The sequence below is a fragment of the Pelobates fuscus genome, chromosome 6 (assembly GCF_036172605.1).
Source record: "Pelobates fuscus isolate aPelFus1 chromosome 6, aPelFus1.pri, whole genome shotgun sequence".
Taxonomy (NCBI): Eukaryota; Metazoa; Chordata; class Amphibia; order Anura; family Pelobatidae; genus Pelobates; species Pelobates fuscus.
Window position 1 is genome coordinate 291,947,466 of NC_086322.1, and position 18,163 is coordinate 291,965,628.

Below are 18,163 nucleotides of genomic sequence, written 5' to 3' on the forward strand. Positions count from 1 at the left end.
GCAATTTTTTTTTTTTACAAAGTTACACAAAAAACAATATTTAATATTTAATTTAAACAATAAACACAACAAACAAAAAAGGAAAATAAATATCTAAGTTTTGCATATACCTTATTGTAATTAATTTATGTATCACCAAAATAGTCTGCAAAGCTTGATATATTGAGTAAAGGAAAAAAATAAATCAATTAAGAACTCAAAGCTAGATTGTAGTTATTGTGGAGCCTCTAGTGTTGGGTTGAGGGGATGACTTTTACGTTCATAGTTCGATGCCTTATAAGGGAGAGGTTGAAGATAAAAAGATGGAAATATAGAGTGAAGATTTATTTAATTATGAATTCTAGAAGCATGGGACTGCTTGATGAAAGTCCTTAAAGTAAGGGAGGGAGAATGGGATAGGCTTGGTTGTGAGAAGGGTTGAGTGGGGGTGGACTTAATTGATATTTATTGAAATTTCTTAAATTTTAATCATTTTCTCTTTCTTCTTTTTTTAATTCCAGCGAACTGTTGTATTGTTTTCCCATTTAACATCTGAAATAAAATGTAAGTAGTAATACATAGCTTTGAATTCTGAAAAAGTGGTTTCGATTCGGGAAGCCCTCTAGTGGCAGTCTGGTAGACAGCCCCTGAGGGCAGACTTAGAGCTGCAATGTGGACATTTCTCTGGAACTGCAATGTTTTACATTGCAGCACTAAGTGCAAAAGGGACACAGCACCCAGACCGCTTCAATGAGATAATAATAATAACTGGTATATAGAGCCTTTCTCCCAGTGGGACGCTCTCGGAATTAACCAAATCAGCAGCTGAATAGTAAATGATGAAATGGTCTGGTTGCCTACAGTGTCCCTTTAAGGTTTTGTTCTATATAGTCTGAACAGAGAAGGTTTATATTTAATATATTTTACTTGTGAAGTCCTTTTAATATTGTATTTCAGTTTACGCCCAATGAAATGATGTGAGTGTCACCCCTTTAATATCATTCTTATGGACTATATATAGAGTATATGTGAATATTGGACATTACTATACTCCTTTATCTCAGGGCTTAAAATAACGAATAATCATTAATAGGGGATAAAATAACATCCACTTAACTTGTTTTTAAAACTCAGAGTTTATTTTACAAGTAATTAATTATGGGATATGTAATCTAATTGGCAAAAATATTGTAATTGGGTTGGGGGGGTTAATTTCAGTGACGTTTCAGAATTATTTCAACAATGCTGCGTTGGCCCCCAAGTTCTGTAACTTCAATTATTAAACTGCATTTAACTGTTTAGTATATAAGCCCCATGAGCCTTCGGACTCACTCGTTCATTTTTTATACCAGTTATGACTTAAAATACTAACAAAACCAAGAATGGTTGGCTAAAATAGCCCGCTTTGCACATTATTTTAAAATAAAAAGTAAGATATAGTATTTGAAAATTCAATCTCCATTGGCATTTTTAAGTTAAAATTAAGCTCCACAAATTAAAACACAATTAATAATTTCACTCTACAGTGCTTCACCACCTGCCCTCTAGGTGGCGCTTCAATCACTGTTTAGGACTCAGGGAAACCAACCCATTCGGTTTTTAGATATTCATATTCTCGGATCTTATAAAGCTACCTAGGGTAGTACATAAGGAAATTAAGAAATATGGTCTGACACCGTAGGGATGACATTATAATATTTTCTACATTTGTATACTTTACTTAACTGGTCACAAACCAAAAAACGAATGGCAAACCTTTTTTAGTCTCATGTTACAGTCTATGTTTAAATGTACTGGATATTTAGTTTAGAATTTAGTGTTAACCATATAAGAGTCCACTATCATCAAGTTAACCAACAAAGCAGAACTAAAAGTCTAGGTGAGTGAATACATGACCATTCATTACCTAAAAGGGACTTGACAACCATTGAAACATGTAAGCCTTAACAGCTGAGTGGAAGAACATTTTCTTGTTTTGCATCACTTGGTGGATAACGCGCTTTTTTGCCAAAACCTCACTGTTTTGCTTATATACCACTATACAAGACATGACAAGAGTAGTGTGCGTAGCTCAAATTTTTCCCATTGATTCTCTGAAAATCATAGAGTAGACCCTTGACCATTCAGCATTAGAATCATCTTCCTCCGTAATAATTTCTCTGTAGCAATTATGCATGTATCGGAAAATAGCTATATTTATTTCACATGGCCTCCAGCTCAAATGCCTATATGTGTGTGTGTGCGCCCAAGATTTAAGAATTATTTCTCATAAGAATTAGGACGGTTTCACCGGTTTTCTTAAAGAGAGTGCATCTATGCTAAATAAACTGTTCTACTTTTAAAGTGTGGAAATAAATACTGCCAATTAGAGTAAATTTGACTCTGTAACGTTTTATTGTACATCCGGGTAAAGTAGATTGTGTATTTTGTAGAGACCAGCAATCATGGGTGACGGGGAGATGGCCTGTTTCGGGGAGGCTGCCCAGTTTCTCCGTAAATCTGATAAAGAACGATTGGAAGCCCAGAATAGGCCATTCGATGCCAAGAACACCTGCTTTGTAGATGACCAAAAAGAGCTGTACGTGAAAGGTCTAGTCACAGCTCGTGAAGATGGCAAAATCACAGTGAAAACTGATGATGGAAGGGTAAATATAAAATTCTATTACTTATCATACCAGCTGTTAATTAAGGTAAATTGTGAGCTGTACTGAAATATGCCTGTCTTTCTTCTAGACTGTAACTGTTAAAGAAAGCCAAGTTTATCCTCAAAATCCCCCCAAGTATGACAAAATTGAAGATATGGCCATGATGACCCATTTGAATGAAGCCTCTGTGTTGTATAACCTCAAAGAACGTTACGCAGCATGGATGATCTACGTAAGTTGGGGCTCTTTCTCCACAGAAAGACCAGATAAACAATTTAAGTAGATATTGGGCCCCCTTTTCCCCACTTAAACTAATTAAGGGAAATAAGGAAACAAGAGTGACATAGATATATCACAATGATAGAACTTTACATCATTACCATCAAACATTTAAATAAAAAATTAAAATTTTATGCCATTTCTTCTCTATACTATAATCCATGTTTGAAGTTAGAAATGGGCCTCCTAGATTTACTTAGTTCCCCTTACAATATATTAAAATAACTTATTAGCTTTAGAGTAAAACATTTACTAATGCTTTATTGGGAAAAGATGCAAACCCTTAATAGTCGCCTTTGAAAATATATTGACGCTATTGGTTTTGTTGTCCGTTTAGACCTACTCTGGCCTTTTCTGCGTCACTGTGAATCCCTACAAGTGGCTCCCAGTGTACAACCCTGAGGTGGTTGCTGGCTACAGAGGCAAGAAACGTATGGAAGCCCCACCTCACATCTTCTCCATCTCTGATAACGCTTATCAGTTCATGTTGACAGGTATCTGACCTTTTCTTCATGTTAACAGACTTACTTTATCAACACGTAATACTATGAATATTCTACTAATTCACATGTCCTGTTTGCAGATCGTGTCAATCAATCTGTCCTGATTACGTAAGTATTTATTGTCAGTATATTGTCATTGTATCTTTCAAGTTCTAGTTATTTCTTCAGCCTTTCTAGACGTTCTACATTCTAATCTTCTTTATCCATAGTGGAGAATCTGGTGCCGGAAAGACTGTGAACACGAAACGTGTCATCCAATATTTTGCAACAATTGCGGCTATTGGAGATCAAGGCAAGAAAAAGGAGCCAACTAACAGCTTGAAGGTAATACAGCTATTGGGATTATTAATACATAGTTAAAGAACCAAAAGGCTCATAGCATATCTCATCTGCTATACATTACTCTCTATCCACTGTTGTCATGCTACTGAGAAGTCACTTACTTGACTTCTATTCATATGTAGTTAACTAGGTTGAAAACAGATACCAAACCCCTCCACATCTTCATTAACAAATAATCAGCTGATCCAGAACAAGATGCAGAACATGTTCTCTGTAGTTTTTAGTACATCTATGCATAACGCTATGTTTCTATCTCCATGTGTAGGATAAGAGATTAATGTCCAAATTATGGATTTCATCCAATTAACTAATTTTACTCCTGTATGACAGGGCACTCTGGAAGATCAAATCATTGAGGCTAACCCTCTGCTGGAAGCTTTCGGTAATGCCAAGACCGTGAGAAATGACAACTCCTCTCGTTTTGTAAGTTTTTGTTAGGCAATAGACATTTTCATGTTATCATCTATATGTTTCCCCATTTGGTTACCAAGCGTACTAAACTCTCACTATGGTATTTAGGGTAAATTCATCAGAATTCACTTCGGCACCACCGGAAAACTGTCTTCAGCTGATATTGAAACATGTAAGGAATATATTGCAAATTAATTTATCTTTAACTATTTATAAATGGGATATATCATATTTCTTATATTGGCTTTTATTTGAACAGATCTGCTGGAGAAATCCAGAGTTACCTTCCAGCTGTCTGCTGAAAGAAGCTACCATATCTTCTATCAGATCATGACAAACAAGAAACCAGAAATTGTTGGTAATTAAACAGCATTTTTTAATTCTCCAATGAACACAAAACCAGGTTGTGATTTCATTCCATAATTTTATAACATGACAGGAGGCTTCATCGCGAGTACCCCAGAGACCGGTAAAAATCACACTGGACCGCTGGAGACGTACTTTGCGGTCCTGGAGCTTGGGGGGATTGGAGGAGGCAGCCCAACAGTCAGCCTCCTGAAACCCCCGAGCGATATAAAACACAGCCCGAAAAAGAAAAGAGGACAGATAATAAATAAAGACAGGAGGGGAATTTAGACAGGGGAAATAGATAGAGGGGAATCCCAAGGGATAGGCAAGCAACAGAAGACCCACAAATCCACACACAATATATCTAATGAAGTATAAAAACATACAGAAAACAGTAAATCCCCAAATAGACCAATTACAAAATACTGTAAATAAAGAATAAAATCCCACAGCCACCCACTAAAAGCAGGAGGCAGTGGTACTCTGACCTGTACTGATGTGGAGCAGCAAAGAAATAGGACATTATTTGTGGGGAGGGGAGTTTTATAGTACCTTACTTTTTTCTGATTGGTTTGTTTTTCTCTGTGTTAATGTGCTGCTGTGGAGTTCTAGTAAAGAGAGACTTAAGCAAATATTCGCCTCCTGTCATTAGTAAAATTAAGATTATAGGTACACTAAATCAGACATTTAAGACTATTACTTCCATGTGTAATGTTTTATTTTTACTAATATGCAACATGTCTTTTTCTCTAGAAACACTTCTGGTTACAACCAATCCATATGACTTTCCTTCCATCAGCCAGGGTGAGATTGTTGTGAAGAGTATTGATGATGAAGAGGAATTGTTGGCCACTGATGTAAGTGCTGAAGTTATGAAGAAGAGCGACAACATTGTAACTCTGTTCTGAGTGCCGTTTTTTAATTTCAAACTTCCTTTCTCATCCTACAGAATGCCATTGATGTCCTGGGTTTCACCGCAGAAGAAAAGATTGGTATCTACAAGCTTACAGGAGCTGTCATGCACCATGGCAACCTGAAGTTCAAGCAAAAGCAGAGAGAGGAGCAGGCTGAGCCCGACGGCACTGAAGGTTTGTCTTTAGTGTTCAATGAAAAAATCTCAGTACAACTGCTACGGATATAAATTAGAAACCTAATCTCTGCTTAACATGGATAAAACTGGTGTCCAATATATGTATACAATTATTTTATTTTGAACTTGTAGTTGCTGATAAAATCGCATATTTGATGGGTTTGAACTCTGCCGATTTGCTGAAAGCTCTGTGCTACCCAAGAGTAAAGGTTGGCAATGAATATGTCACCAAAGGACAGACTGTCCAACAGGTAATTATGATTCCAGTGTTCAGTTAATTATTGTTAAGATGTTTGCAGTTCTCTGCAGAAGCTCACCCTATGTCTGTTCCCTTCAGTGTAACAACGCAGTTGGTGCCCTGTGCAAGTCAGTGTATGAAAAGCTGTTCTTGTGGATGGTCATACGTATCAACCAACAGTTGGACACTAAGCAGCCAAGACAGTTCTTCATTGGTGTGCTGGATATCGCTGGTTTTGAAATCTTTGATGTAAGTAAACATTTATTTTAAACTTTGTCAACTATATTTTTATAACTTAAAACCAAGTACATTTTATTTAATCCCCTTTTATCGTCTACAGTTCAACAGCTTAGAGCAGCTCTGCATCAACTTCACCAATGAGAAGCTGCAGCAGTTCTTCAACCACCACATGTTCGTCCTGGAACAGGAAGAATACAAGAAGGAAGGCATTGACTGGGAGTTCATTGACTTTGGTATGGATCTGGCTGCCTGCATTGAACTCATTGAGAAGGTGGGTTCCAAAAATGAATCCAGGGAAGTTGTGCTGTGGAAACACAGGTTAACGATGTATGAAATTCTCACTGATATGTACATTTTCAGCCAATGGGCATCTTCTCAATCCTTGAAGAGGAGTGCATGTTCCCCAAGGCCACTGACACATCCTTCAAGAACAAACTGTATGAACAGCATCTTGGCAAGTGCAAGAACTTTGAGAAACCCAAGCCTGCCAAAGGAAAGGCTGAAGCTCACTTCTCTCTGGTCCACTATGCTGGTACTGTGGACTACAATATCAGTGGCTGGCTGGACAAGAACAAGGACCCACTGAACGATTCTGTTGTTCAGCTTTACCAGAAGTCTTCAATGAAACTGTTGTCCTTACTCTACTCCAGCTATGCAGCTACTGATGGTGGGTTTGAAAAATGTATCATGTAAAACTAGTCACTGCTTCCACATTATCGTTTATTAGTTTAACAAATAACTCCCATTACCTTTAAAAAACAGATGGTGCAAAGAGTGGAAAGAAGAAGAAGGGAGGCTCCTTCCAGACTGTGTCTGCTTTGTTCAGGGTATGTACATTTTATATTGCTTACTTTACACAAATCTGGACATTTATCAGTATTCATTTTTCATATCAAATGTAGCTTTACTTCTACCCCAGTTTAAGCGTCAGACATCACACTGAATTACATATTTTCTATATCTGTTTCAGGAAAATCTGAACAAGCTGATGAGCACCTTGAGAAGCACTCACCCACACTTTGTGCGTTGTTTGATTCCTAATGAGTCCAAAACTCCTGGTAAATTTCTATTCTGAATATAGTATTTATTTAATAAGTTACATACGGTAACTGAAAAGAGACTTGTGTCCGTCAAGTTAAGCCTTCCTCACATTTGTTTTTTGCTGTTGATCCAAAAGAAGGCAAAAAAAATAAAACTAGGAAGAAAATTCCTTCTTGACCCCAGAATGGCAGTCGGATTTATCCTTGGATCAAGCAGCTATTACCCTACATTGAAAAAGTATATCCCTGAATATTCTGTTTTTGCAAGTATGCATCTAGTTACTGTTTGAACATCTGTATGGACTCTGATAAAACCACTTCTTCAGGCAGAGAATTCCACATCCTTATTGTTCTTATAGTAAAAAAAAAAATTATTTGCCTTAGATGAAATCTTCTTTCTTCCAGTCTAAACAATAAGAGAACAGTGTATTTCACTGTTAGGATGTTGTCCACCTTAAACCATGATCAATTTTTCACTCCGTCAGGTATCATGGAAAACCATCTGATTATCCACCAGTTGAGATGTAACGGTGTGTTGGAGGGTATCAGAATTTGCAGGAAAGGATTCCCCAGCAGAATCATCTATGCTGACTTCAAACAACGGTATATTTTATGTATTACTTTAAATAAACTGATAGATTAAATGAATAAGTATTCTTTTTACATGTATGTGCGATAAAACAAACATTGTTTTTATAAAATTATACATTTGCCCTCAATTTAAACCCAAAATTATTTTTAACTTTTATGAAGTTACAAAGTGTTGAATGCCAGCGTTATTCCAGACGGGCAGTTTGTTGACAGCAAGAAGGCTTCTGAGAAACTTCTGGGCTCCATTGATGTTGATCACACTCAGTACAAATTTGGCCACACAAAGGTATGAAGAGACTGAAACATTAAAGACAAACATATATATTGGTGTTTTAGAGGTTATTATAATGGTTTTCTCTCCTTTGCAGGTGTTCTTCAAAGCTGGTCTTCTGGGTACCCTGGAAGAGATGAGAGATGAAAAGTTGGCACAACTTATTACTCGCACTCAAGCTCTTTGCAGAGGTTTCCTGATGAGAACCGAGTTCAAGAAGATGATTGAGAGACGGTAACGTTTATGTAATATTCTCAAAAAAGTGTTAATGAAGAACTAACTGGGTTAGAATAAATACTTATTTTCTGTAAATCAATTACACAGGGAAGCAATCTTCATCATCCAGTACAATGTCAGGTCATTCATGAATGTCAAACACTGGCCTTGGATGAAACTGTACTTCAAGATCAAACCTCTCCTGCAGAGTGCGGAGACTGAGAAGGAGATGGCAAACATGAAAGAAGAGTTTGAGAAGACCAAGGAAGCTTTGATAAAGTCAGAAGCCAAGAAGAAGGAACTGGAAGAGAAAATGGTTTCCCTGCTTCAGGAGAAGAATGATTTGCTTCTGCAAGTTCAGTCGGTAAGAAGATACAAATATAAACAGAGTATATCTAAACAATAAAGGCAAATTCAAATATTTGAAAAATGCATTATTTTTTGAATACAGGAAGGTGAGACTCTGGCTGATGCAGAGGAAAGATGTGAAGGCCTCATCAAGAGCAAAATCCAACTGGAATCTAAAATCAAGGAGATCACAGAGAGGCTTGAAGATGAAGAGGAAAGTAATGCTGAACTTACTGCCAAGAAGAGGAAACTGGAGGATGAATGCTCTGAGCTGAAGAAAGATATTGATGATTTGGAGCTTACATTGGCTAAAGTAGAAAAGGAAAAACATGCTACAGAAAACAAGGTGCAAAGACTAATGAGGATAACCCTTTTGCTACTTAATGCTTAATAAGCTTGCATTATGTATTTTGAATCACAATTTTTGATTTACGTTTAGGTTAAAAACCTCACTGAGGAACTTGCAGTCCTTGATGAGAATGTGTCCAAAGTTAGTAAGGAGAAGAAAGCCCTTCAAGAGGCTCATCAACAAACACTTGATGATCTGCAAGCTGAAGAGGACAAAGTCAACAGTTTGACAAAAGCCAAGACTAAGCTAGAACAGCAAGTAGATGACGTAAGTACAAGTGGAAATGGAACATTATGTTCTAAAACATTGTCTTGCTATTGTCTTGTAACCATTGTAATACAACGTGATTTATCTCTCCTTTTAGCTTGAAGGATCTCTAGAACAAGAAAAGAAACTCCGTCTTGATCTGGAGAGAGCCAAGAGGAAGCTTGAAGGTGATCTGAAGCTGTCCCAGGAAACTGTCATCGATCTTGAAAATGACAAACAGCAAACTGATGAAAAACTCAAGAAGTTCGTCTTTATTGTTTATGTTTGTGTTTCTTTTGTTTTAAAACCTATTTGTTTAGAGCTGTTTAACAAAAGCCATTATATTTTCTGTTAACACACAGGAAGGACTTTGAAATTAGTCAACTTCAATCAAAGATAGAAGATGAGCAGTCCCTGGGATCTCAGTTGCAGAAGAAGATCAAGGAACTTCAGGTATGTTTGTGCAAGTCAGTTTTGTAATCCTATGAGCTACATTGCATTTTCCCTACAACATTTACCTCTGGTGTTCTAGGCTCGTATTGAAGAACTTGAGGAGGAAATTGAAGCAGAACGTGCAGCTCGTGCCAAGGTTGAGAAACAGAGGGCTGATCTCTCCAGAGAACTTGAAGAGATCAGTGAGAGACTTGAAGAGGCCGGAGGTGCTACCTCTGCTCAAATTGAGCTGAACAAGAAGCGTGAAGCAGAGTTCCAGAAACTGAGACGTGACTTGGAGGAAGCTACCCTTCAGAATGAAGTTACTTCCTCTACTCTGCGCAAGAAGCATGCTGACAGTGTTGCTGAACTTGGGGAACAAATTGATAACCTACAACGTGTCAAGCAGAAGCTGGAGAAAGAGAAGAGTGAGCTGAAAATGGAGATTGATGATCTCGCCAGCAATCTCGAAAATGTCTCCAAATCAAAGGTAAGTGGTTAGTTAGGAACACTTATTTTTTCTGATCTGTAATTGTGCAAGTTATCATATTACCAATTTTTCTTCTAGGCCAACCTTGAAAAAGTGAACCGTGTGCTTGAAGACCAACTCAGTGAAGTGAAGGCAAAGGATGATGAACATCAACGTCTTCTCAATGACCTAACTACCCAAAGGGCCCGCTTCCAAACTGAGAATGGTATGTAGAAAAATAAATTGAAAGATATTGAAAGATTTTGAAGCAAACCAAATGATCCAAGGGAATCGCAAAATATAGACCAACATAGCTAGCTTGAAAACATTTCCCAATCCATCAATATTCTGACAGCTTGACTAATTGAGCCTGAGCTTTTCTATAGGCTTTACTTTTACCTCAACTCACGATTTTCAAGGAGTAAACCCTAAATATTTACCAAAACTACATATACAAGGATGGTGTTATAACTCACACAGGTGATGTATATGAGAAAAAAAAACACAGCCTGCAAAACAGGATAATAAATATACAATCTAGTGAGAACATCTAAAAGAAAAGGGAAAATGTATATGGTGAAGTAAGCTATGTGAAAGGACCAGAGTGGGAGAGAGGTCGAAAACTCACAAGTAGGACAAGAGTAGCAGGCTTTTCTCCACCACAGGGGCATATTCCAAGAGGCTGATAACTTCACTTTCCACGTCCTCAGATATGTATGGAAAGATAAGAAATAACAAATAGTGCAATATTGTATATAAAAAGATTATAATTTAAAGTTGTACTTACAAACCTAAAAGGAAGATAGGCTTATCTCTACTCCAAGTGGACCAAAGGAGCACTTGCCAATCTAGTACTGTTCTTAAGAAAAGCAGGTACCCATAAAACAATAAAATCAATAATACAACATTAAAACAAAGTCCAAAGAGTACCAGCAGCAATCGAATGTGTTTTATCCAAAACAACTTCCTCAGGAATGTGCAGTTCTCCATCTTTGTCCAAGCTTAAATAAGGGCTTGATGAAGATTCAGTTTATTTCAATGTGCAGCGTACGTTCCACTGTGGAACACTATCCTGATATCCGGTTTCACACTATGGCATGCTTTCCACCGTGGAACACATAGCCGGAACTTTGGATTTGTAGTTCCTCTTGTTAAGTCATTATAATTGCCTGGCAATATAAATGTAGAATGGTGCCCACATAGAAAATCAGTGTGGTGTCGAAAACATACCCACCAGAAACAAGTGTCAGTCCAAATGATTCCTAAAGGTTAAAAGTATCTATATGTACAATATACAGGAAAGGGATCTCTATGGTGGAATATTTGCAAGAATAGGAAGAAAAACGAACATTAAAAAATGAAAATATTTAGAATCAACAAAATATAAACTGGAAAAAGGCTAAGTAAAAACAAAAAAAATGTAATAAAAAAAAATGACAAAAGAAAAAAAAAATACTCATACATGTGTATACCCTAAGTATTGTTTTGATCTCTCTGTATACAGTATATTTTACAAAGGTCATATGAAATTTGCATGTCACCCAAGAACATTTCAAGAATCATAAAAATGAAAATAGAAAATTTCAAAATATATAACTTGTACCTTTACAAAACGAACAAACCACAGGTTACGGAGAAAGATAATGCTGATAAATGCCAAACAAATTCTCCTTTTTTGTAAATTCAATTAAAGAAGGCCCCATAAATGAATATAGGAGAATACATTCATTAACAATAATAGCAGCATAAGGTAACACAGACAGAAACAATAAATGGTGTCCTTGGATATAAGTATTTGCCTGAATTAACAATACATCCAGCAAAACAAGAAATAAAAAAATAGAATGAAAGGGGCAAATAAAGACACGTAGAGGAGAAAAGTCGAGAAATCTGCTAACGAAGATGAGGGGGAAAGAGCCATAAATCATGAATTTTAATAAAGGTTTTGTGGGTATCATGAACTGCAGCAGTCATTGTATCCATTGCCTAGTTGATTTTGCAGATAGCTGAACTGTTTACTATCTGGCCACAGTTCAGCTATGGCTCTTTGACTTGCCAATGCAATTTTAGCTGCCCATTTATTTTTAGCATTTGTGAATGGGTCCTGAGGTTTAGAGAGGAATAAAAACCAAGGACTATGAAAAAGAGTTTAGACAGAACATTAGAGATAATACAGCAGACCAGAAAGGCTGAAGGTACAAGCCATCTAACAGAGGTCAGTAGGTTTTCGCTGCATTTTAAAAAGTTTGAGTAGTGAGGTACCCGCGTGGTGAAAGTTTGTAAGCCTGTAACTGGTGTGCAATCAATATAGGTAAGGAAGCAGTATTTCCCAAATATCAAAACCTTTGAAACTCAAAAAGAACTACCTTGCAATTTCCCCCAGAAACAGTTTTAACTAAGACAAATATGGGTTTCGAAGGTGAGAATGTCAACCTATTTCCAAGTGGGTAGCCAAGGCACCCCATTGTCACGTCAAATTAAATAGTAATTTAGTTCAGCACATTGCTACATACAACATTGCTTATTGGTGTTTGCAAAGCTTTGCATTAATTTTTGGTTCACTCTAGGTGAGCTCGCCCGCCAGCTTGAAGAGAGGGAATCTCTGGTTTCACAGCTCTCAAGAGGAAAGCAAGGTTTCACACAACAAGTAGAGGAACTCAAGAGGCAACTTGAGGAGGAATCAAAGGTAAAACTATGAGGACTTCTGAATATCAATGTATTACAAATTGTTGATTAGGGCATCGGATTAAGTCTATAAAGAGATCACCTGCTATATAACATTAATTTTCAAACCTTCCGTTCTGTCATTACACTGAATACATATTTCCCAATTTTTTCAGGCTAAGAATGCCCTGGCTCACGCACTCCAATCCTCCCGTCATGACAACGACTTGCTCCGTGAGCAATATGAGGAGGAACAAGAGGCCAAGGCTGAGCTTCAGCGCTCTTTGTCCAAAGCAAATGGTGAAGTTGCTCAATGGAGGACCAAATATGAAACTGATGCCATTCAGCGCACAGAGGAACTGGAAGAGGCAAAGTATGTTTCCACTATATAAAACCAATATAAATAATGTTATAGCGCTTTGAATATGGTCATTAAATACCACCTTCAATGTCCTTATAGGAAGAAGCTTGCCCAGCGCTTGCAGGATGCTGAGGAACAGGTAGAGGCTGTGAACTCTAAATCTGCCTCCCTGGAAAAGACCAAGCAGAGGCTACAGTCTGAGGTGGAGGACCTGTTGGTGGATGTTGAGAGAGCCAACAGTGCAGCAGCTGCTCTAGACAAGAAGCAGAGGAACTTCGACAAGGTAGATATTGAAAACAGTATATAGGTCTATAAATAAGGTGGCACAGTAAATACAGTGAATGGGGCAATATAATTTAATTGCAACAATGTAACTATGTAACAACCAACGTGAAATCTTGGTAATAAGATTTAAATACAGTAGAAAACGAAAGTTTTGCACAATAACATGCCAAATCAACATTTGGCATTTTATTGTGTAAAACTGCATGGTATAAAAGATACCGCAATTGTGTACTTACAAGTTTGCAAGTATATTTATATTTGTCATATTGCAGGTTGAACTACAATATCACGTTATTACTGGGTTTATATACACCCAGAATATACCAAAGTGGCGAATTTTAAACATCACCTTAAGAGGTTGCTTTGTATGCACGAAGGGTGTTTTTTAAATTTTGTGCACCAACACTTAGACATTGAAAACAAATTCCTAAATTTGCGAACAAAAAAGAAAATCTGCAATATCAACACATTATCATTCTGTATTAATATAATAGGTCCTGGTAGAATGGAAGCAGAAATACGAAGAGGGTCAGGCTGAGCTGGAGGCTGCTCAGAAAGAATCCCGTGGCCTGAGCACCGATATCTTCAAGCTGAAGAATGCTTATGAGGAGGCTCTGGAACAAGTTGAGACCTTGAAACGTGAAAACAAGAACTTGCAACGTAGGTTTATCTATATTACATTGGTTACAGAAGACATTGGTAACTTCACAATAATTCTTCAACTTAATTTAAGCATATTTTCTAGTATTAGCATTAGTATAGTTATACAGATGGCAACTAAACAAACACATACACAAGAAGTGGAACTGTGGTAAGGACCATGCATGACCTGAACTATATTGACATTTTAACATTTTATGTATGAAATGGGACCATTATGTCTCCTAGTCTCCTAAATCTCTTTCTATTGTATTTTCTTCTGTAGTACTTATTCCACAACAGATCCCAACTTCATACATATTAGTACTGCTGAATTTCTGCATAACTTACAATAAACTTAAATACACTGTGGAGCAAAGTCTAAATAAATATTTGTTCATTACTTTTCTAGAGGAGATCTCAGATCTCACTGAGCAAATCGGTGAAACTGGTAAATCTATTAACGAGCTGGAGAAGGCTAAGAAGCAAGTTGAGCAGGAAAAGAGCGACCTACAGGCTGCCCTGGAGGAAGCAGAGGTATGTGCCTGAAATAAATTAATAAAAAAGCTGCAACCAATGTTGCCTTGTGAAGGGATACTTTTAAACAACCAATGATACATGTATATTTCTAATAGGGATCTTTGGAACATGGAGAAGCCAAGATCCTACGTGTTCAGCTGGAATTAAACCAGATAAAATCTGAGGTGGATAGAAAAATTAAAGAGAAGGATGAAGAGATTGAACAGCTAAAGAGGAACTCCAATAGAGCTGTTGATACCCTGCAGAGCACACTGGACTCTGAAATCAGAAGCAGGAATGATGCCCTGAGACTGAAGAAGAAGATGGAAGGAGACTTGAATGAACTTGAAATCCAGCTCAGCCATGCCAACCGCCAGGCTGCAGAGGCACAGAAACAGCTCCGCAATGTGCAGGCCCAATTTAAGGTATTTCAGGAGTACCACGCAGAAAAATATTTATATTAATTATTTTTACACTAATGTTAGAGCCATTGGTTCTTAAAATGTGTTGTATAGAAAATTGTCCATAATAGGGAACACCATGAACATATATTTTGATATTTCTTTAACAGGATACCCAGCTTCATCTTGATGATGCAGTAAGAGGACAAGAAGATCTGAAGGAACAGGTGGCCGTGATTGAACGTAGAACCAATCTGCTGCAGGCTGAACTTGAAGAGAACAGGTCTGCTCTGGAACAAACAGAGAGATCTCGTAAGGCTGCAGAACAAGAGCTCCTGGATGCAAGTGAACGCGTCCAGCTTCTGCACTCACAGGTAAAATAATTAAGATGGAAACAAATTAAATGTGCATTGACAGAATGTGCCTAATTAGATGGAATAATTAATACACTATATATTCGTCTCCACTTCAGAACACCAGCCTCATCAACACCAAGAAGAAGCTTGAGTCTGACATTGCTCAACTCCAGAGTGAAGCTGAGGAAGCTGTCCAAGAATCAAGAAATGCTGAGGAGAAAGCCAAGAAGGCCATCACCGATGTATGTTTGTCCCAAGTTTCCACGTTATGAGCAGTTTGCTTTTTGTTTTTCTTTATTTGTTTTTTGGGGGGAGTTTTTGATGTTTTTCATGGTCTTCTTAAATTTTTTCAAAGGCTGCTCTTATGGCAGAGGAACTGAAGAAGGAGCAGGACACCAGCTCTCACTTGGAGAGAATGAAGAAGAACCTTGAGCAATCTGTGAAGGATCTGCAGCATCGTCTGGATGAAGCTGAGCAGTTAGCACTGAAGGGTGGCAAGAAGCAACTTCAGAAGCTTGAGTCCAGAGTACGTACAAGTCACTGGGTTGTGGCGAATGAGGTTGACTTTAGAAATTGCAAAATAATAATCCGTAATCTGCTGATGTGATCTGCAGGTTCGAGAACTAGAGAACGAACTGGATAACGAACAGAAGCGTGGAGTTGAGGCAATTAAAGGTGTGCGCAAATACGAGAGGAGAGTGAAGGAGCTATCTTACCAGGTAAAGGATTATTCCTCTGTGTAATCAAATGACACTGGTCAAAATAAAACTTATTCCAAAAAAAATAATAATGCCATGATCTCTAGTAGATTCTGTAAAACTGTTTTTCCTCTTTCAGACTGAAGAAGACAGGAAAAATGTCCTGAGATTGCAGGATCTGGTAGACAAACTGCAGCTGAAAGTAAAGGCCTACAAGAGACAAGCTGAGGAATCTGTAAGTACAAACCAAATGGGTTATTTTTTGTAGCCAGCCAAAGACTAATTAGAATACCCTGTTTCCCCTTAGTAGTGATCTCTTTTTTTTTTTTTTTTTTTTTTTTTTTTTAATTCTTTTTTTTTGAGTGCATAAGTAGACAAAACAGCTCACTCTGCCACAATAGCATTCGCAAGCATCAACATAGCACATTGATATTACAGTGATGGCGTTTGAGCAATGCACATTTTTGTATATAAATGTAGAAACATAACAGGAGTTAACATCGGTTGCCTTTTACAGTTAAAGTGACTATCTTGATCTGCGCTAAATTAGCAGCTTTGCTAAATCGGAAGAACCGTGATATAGAGTGTTGAGATTTACTAGTCACAAGTGTTATAGCCACAACCTACCAATCGTTTAGCATTCTTAACCAGCATTATCACAATAACATTAGCACATATTTATGCTTTAAATCTTATAGTTAGGATAGTTAGTGCTGTGTAAAGCTTTAGCTCTGCGACTACTGTTGACTGCTTGGAGTATTAAGTTAAACAAGTGGTGCAGTTAACGCTTATATAAGATACTTTCAGAAGCTGAAAGTTAGCTAGGGTCCCCCATCTGGGTTGAAGTCATGTAGTAGCTTTCTCCCGGGTGTGCGTTATATTAGTCAAGTATGTTATAGCAGGTTCAGGGATTGTCAGGCAGTGGTGGCTATGGTCAAACCAGTGACGCAGAGAGTGAGTTACACGTGTGATATGGGTAGTATTAACGCTGGCTAGTCTAGGTACTCAGTAAATAGTCGTATAGCCGCCGTTTATCCCTGTGTAGTTATCGCTTATGGAGCTATAAAACATTATTAAAACAACAGTGTAGTTATCGCTTATGGAACTATGAAACAGTATTGAAACAATTTTGAGGCCTAAACGTTGTACCAAAATGCTAATTAGTAGCTCAGGCTATTGCGATTAGACTATTTGGCTGCTGGGTTTGTGGTAACATGCTAGTCTGCTGCACCTTAACTACAAGTGGACACATAGGTCTCTTTTTTTTTTTTTAAATACTTTTTTAATTATTCTTCATTCATTCTTGTGTCTCAGGAGGAACAAGCCAACGCTCACTTGGGTCGGTTCAGGAAGGTCCAGCATGAGCTAGAGGAAGCTGAGGAGAGAGCAGACATTGCCGAGTCTCAAGTGAACAAGCTCAGAGCTAAGAGCCGTGATGTTGGCAAGGTACAACCCTAGTTCTAAGTCACTGGTGATACAATTTTTCTATCATGTTAAGTTTACCTTTAGTTATTTACCCTAAAAGTTCTTTATGGATGAAGTAGTATTCCTCAAAACTGGCATTATCAAGCTTTTTAATAGAGCGGGACTTCTATAACTCAAAAGCATAACCTTGGATTATAGCTGCAGATTGTTTAATTTAATCTATATCATTCGTCTTACAGAAAGAAGGGCAGGAGTGAAGAAGTTTGAATGACTGAAGAGGGAGAAACTTGCAAAATGTGAATTTCTTTCTTCTTTTTTTTGTGGCACTTAACCTCAAACCACATCCCCTGTTTTACCCTAAATAAATTATATATTTGCATTTTTCAATGTGTTGTCATGTTACTTATTTGAAATAGATTGATTATAACACTATTACGTCAGTAAGGTGTGAACAGCTTTATAATATCTGACTGTTGAGCGAAAAGTATAATCCACAGTCAAACATATATTCTTTTATTTACCTTTACAAAAATATTCATTAGCAATAAACATTAAAAGGGAACTGTGGATTTTTCATACTATGCTTACTTATTCCCCTATATTTAGCAAATATAAATACACTTGTAAAGTCTGAAAAACTAAATTAAATGAACGAAACCTTAACTCTTGATCCTGCAACTGGGCACTTCCATTCTAGCTCCCTCTCAATCATTGTTATAAGCTCTGTCCTTTGTACCTGGCAGTCAACACAGAGAAAGTATACAGAGAAATTAAGCAA

General features: G+C 37.4%; 1 protein-coding gene across 1 annotated transcript; it reads left to right on the forward strand.

The window, feature by feature from the left end:
• The first annotated feature begins 526 nt into the window (after positions 1–526).
• On the forward strand, positions 527–17,772 carry LOC134615066 (myosin-4-like). Its single transcript, XM_063459440.1, has 40 exons — positions 527–543; positions 2,412–2,624; positions 2,713–2,856; positions 3,241–3,397; positions 3,487–3,514; positions 3,616–3,730; positions 4,079–4,171; positions 4,268–4,331; positions 4,419–4,517; positions 5,261–5,364; positions 5,457–5,595; positions 5,730–5,848; positions 5,935–6,084; positions 6,176–6,346; positions 6,436–6,742; positions 6,838–6,902; positions 7,046–7,133; positions 7,601–7,718; positions 7,869–7,992; positions 8,075–8,211; positions 8,302–8,557; positions 8,645–8,887; positions 8,981–9,157; positions 9,255–9,400; positions 9,499–9,589; positions 9,669–10,058; positions 10,137–10,263; positions 12,605–12,723; positions 12,878–13,074; positions 13,162–13,345; positions 13,842–14,007; positions 14,399–14,523; positions 14,622–14,930; positions 15,077–15,280; positions 15,379–15,504; positions 15,618–15,788; positions 15,877–15,981; positions 16,100–16,195; positions 17,275–17,406; positions 17,625–17,772. The coding sequence occupies exons 2-40, from the start codon at positions 2,424–2,426 to the stop codon at positions 17,640–17,642; spliced, it is 5,805 nt and encodes a 1,934-aa protein (XP_063315510.1). The 5' UTR covers positions 527–543; positions 2,412–2,423; the 3' UTR covers positions 17,643–17,772.
• Positions 17,773–18,163: the final 391 nt, after the last annotated feature.

Bases quoted from the DNA above. Each gene is read 5' to 3' on its own strand.
- LOC134615066 (XM_063459440.1), top strand. From the start codon at position 2,424: ATGGGTGACGGGGAGATGGCCTGTTTCGGGGAGGCTGCCCAGTTTCTC. The intron at 2,857-3,240 runs GTAAGTTGGGGC...TTGTCCGTTTAG, and splicing joins ACGCAGCATGGATGATCTAC to ACCTACTCTGGCCTTTTCTG. The intron at 4,332-4,418 runs GTAAGGAATATA...TTATTTGAACAG, and splicing joins TTCAGCTGATATTGAAACAT to ATCTGCTGGAGAAATCCAGA.